At 56.9% G+C, this 3,142-nt stretch overlaps 1 protein-coding gene across 1 annotated transcript; it reads right to left on the reverse strand.

Moving 5' to 3' along the window:
• Window positions 1–2,208: 2,208 nt before the first annotated feature.
• LOC143902702 (uncharacterized) lies at window positions 2,209–2,709 on the reverse strand. The gene has a single exon (XM_077415831.1). The coding sequence runs from the start codon at window positions 2,707–2,709 to the stop codon at window positions 2,209–2,211; it is 501 nt and encodes a 166-aa protein (XP_077271957.1).
• Window positions 2,710–3,142: the final 433 nt, after the last annotated feature.

Consider the following 3,142-nt stretch of genomic DNA (forward strand, 5'->3'; position numbering starts at 1 on the left):
GGATGGCACCTGGAGTTTCGGCGAGCACTTTGCTCGCCTCACTCCCAGGGCTTTAGGCGTGGCAAATAGCCTCGCCAGGCTAATGCCCAATATGGGAGGGACGAGCGGCCGTGCACGCCGCGACATTTTACGGCGCCCCGATGTGGGTGTCCGCGATGGAGAGCTCGCGCCAAATAAAGGCGAAGCTCAACAGGGTGCAGCGGACTATCGCACTCCGAGTGTCACGTGCGTATCGCACGGTCTCGCATGCGGCGGCGACGACTTTGGCGGGTCTTCCCCCTTTGGAGCTTGCGGCTCGACAGTATGCTGAAGTGCATAGGCGTACCAGAGAGCTGCAAGCCCGGGAAGGACCGATAGACATCCCCAGGGCTTGTCGGCGAATAAGGCTCCAGGAGAAGACGACTCTGGTTGAGCGTTGGAAAGCTTGGCTAGCCAACGCCGAGTTTGGCCAGAGAACCGTAAACGCCATCCGACCCTGTCTGGCGGAATGGCTGGACAGTCGGAGATACGGAATATCGTATCATTCGGTGCAGGTGCTAACCGGACATGGTTGTTTCGGGAGGTACCTGCACCGAATAGGGAAAGAGGATACAACCAAATGTCATCACTGCGACGAGGAGGAGGACACAGCGCAGCACACACTAGAAGTGTGCCTCGCGTGGGCGAAACAGCGCCGTGTCCTCAGGGGTGAGGTTGAAAATGACCTCTCCTTTCCGGCCATAGTGGCGGCTATGGTCGGACATGAATAGAGGTGGCGGGCATTCCTGGCCTTTTGCGGCCAGGTAATGTCCGCCAAAGAGGAGGCGGAGAGGATTCGTAGAGGGGAGGTAGATCCTCCCCAATAACAACGGACCTCTCGCGTATAGAGATTCTCGGCAAAACGGGAATATTTTTTTCTTTTTTTTTTCTTTTCCAATTTCGCTGATCACCATCGGCTAACCGATGGCGAACTGCCGTACCAACCAGGCTTAGAGGTGCCGCACCTCTAGGTCCATCCCCTCCGACGAGAGGATCAAATCCGGAGGATGGGAAGTTCGGCGCTTCGGCGAGAGACCGAGCGTCGAACCCAAACTCCCAAAAACAGCGGGAGGAGTGGCGGGGTGGGTGGTGTCCACATCCCGCCACAAGATCTAGGCTTCACAAGCCATGAGCTATTATATAGCTCTAGGAGGAAGCCCAAAAATCATAAGGGCTTGGCGTTGGAGGGCGTTTTGAACGCAATTATAACAAGTCCCCGGGCGCTCTTCAATAACGCATCGAAGGACACCCGTGGAGTTTTAGTGGGTAGGCTACGGTGAGTGCAGGGTTCATTGCCGGGCTCCCGTAGAATCCCACACTCCCCTCGCTCCTTCCCCGAAGAGCGGGGGGTCTTTCCCCTCTAACACCAGAAGGAGCCGCTGGGGCACATACCGGACTGGGTCCGGGAACCTAGCGGTTGAAGATTTCTCCACGTATAAAAAAAATAAAAAGAAAAAAGCTGGGGCTCCGTTGGCGGTCCCTGGGGCCCCGCGGGTCGGTGTACGGCTGGGCTCGAAGGTAGGCCGGGGCGCAACGCCGGCATCCCCGGAGAGTAACGTCCGGCTCTCCGCACCCGTAGCAGAAGTCGTGCTGCCGGGGCAGAGGACAGTTTGCGTAGGTGTGTCCCCCGGAGGCACAATTCCAGCAGTCCGCCTGAACCGCGATATCCCGTCGCTCCGGGGTCCTGTCCTGTAGTTTCCGCTCCCTCTTCTCGGCTTCGAAGAGGCGATGGGCCTCGTTGGCCTGGCCTCACGCCCTACGTTTACCTTTGCGCGCGACCTCGACCTCCGTGCTGGCGACCTGGAGGCGGCTTTGTAATCGCGCCAGGTCCGCTCTGGCCTCCCGGAGGCTGTCTTCGAGCCGGGCTTGGTCCGCCATTGCCCTCTCTAGCCGCTCGCTCTCCCGCGTCCTTTCCGTCTGTGTCTTGACGTTCCTCCTCTCGACGCCCCAGTCCTGGGTCTCCGCGTCTTGCTGTCGGACCTCGCGTACCTCGGCCAGCGCCTCTGCCAGGTCAGCCCAGAGAAGTACGGGTTGAATTAGTCGACGAACCACCACACCCAGTGTTCGTCGTAAAACTGCTGCCAAATTATATAGGCCTGGAGGTTTGCCATTGCCTCGGCGCTCTCGGTATCTTATTTTTTTTCCGGTAACTTGAACTTTATACATCGGGGACAGAAAGGTGATACGGTTTTAGGTCCTGAACATGTACTTTTCCGACAGACGATTGGGCCGCTCTAATTCGTAGACGACCGGGGAGATCACTCGCCCGATCCGAAACGGTCCCTGGAATTTTGGTGCCAGTTTTGCCGCAATGTTCTGCGCGGCAGACGACAGTACATGCTGCCGTCTTAACACTAATTCGCCGACGCAAAACCGGCGCGACCGCCTACGTAAATTATACCTCGCGGCCTGCTGTTGGTTTGCCCGCTCTAAGTTCTCTGTCACCCACTCTCTAACCGCGCTCATCTCCGCCATTCGCCGTGACCACACCACCGGGTCTCCCTCTTCCGTCTCGGTAACGTTCTCGCGACTGTCGCGCAGTGTATCGGGCGGTAACAGCTCGCGTCCAAAATTCAAAAAGGTTGGGGAGGTACCCAACGAGGAATGGCACGCCGTATTATACGCAAACCGTAGCCGCAACAGATGCTTATCCCATTTCCTATGGTCCTTTTCGATGAAAGCGACAATCATCGTCTTCAACACCAACTGCCGGACTCGACTGTTCGGCCTTTGTTCGTTGGCACACGTCACACGATCTGACGTACTTCGATACGTCCTTAAACAAGTTCGGCCAATAATACGAAACGGCGATTCGATGGTAGGTTTTTTCAACGTCCAGGTGACCTGCTTGAGGGGCGTCGTGTGACTCGCGGAGGGCCTCCGCGCGGAGCTTCTGCGGTAGCACCAACTTCCACCAATCTAGGTCCTCCACGATATCTGAGATTACCAATTTCGGCCGCAAAAAATATAACCGCCCCTCCACTATTCTCTAATGCGCGAACCTCTTGGGATCGGTAGCTACTTCGTTGAATCGTTTACGGTACCAGGCATCAGATGTATCCTCATACTCCAGGATCTCTACCACGGCGCTCACGCTTACAGTCTTTTCTCCCTTCCCCTCATA

This window comes from Temnothorax americanus, unplaced genomic scaffold (assembly GCF_048541705.1).
Source record: "Temnothorax americanus isolate GAGA-0224 unplaced genomic scaffold, ASM4854170v1 Scaffold102, whole genome shotgun sequence".
NCBI lineage: Eukaryota > Metazoa > Arthropoda > Insecta > Hymenoptera > Formicidae > Temnothorax > Temnothorax americanus.

Bases quoted from the DNA above. Each gene is read 5' to 3' on its own strand.
- LOC143902702 (XM_077415831.1), bottom strand. From the start codon at position 2,709: ATGATTGTCGCTTTCATCGAAAAGGACCATAGGAAATGGGATAAGCAT.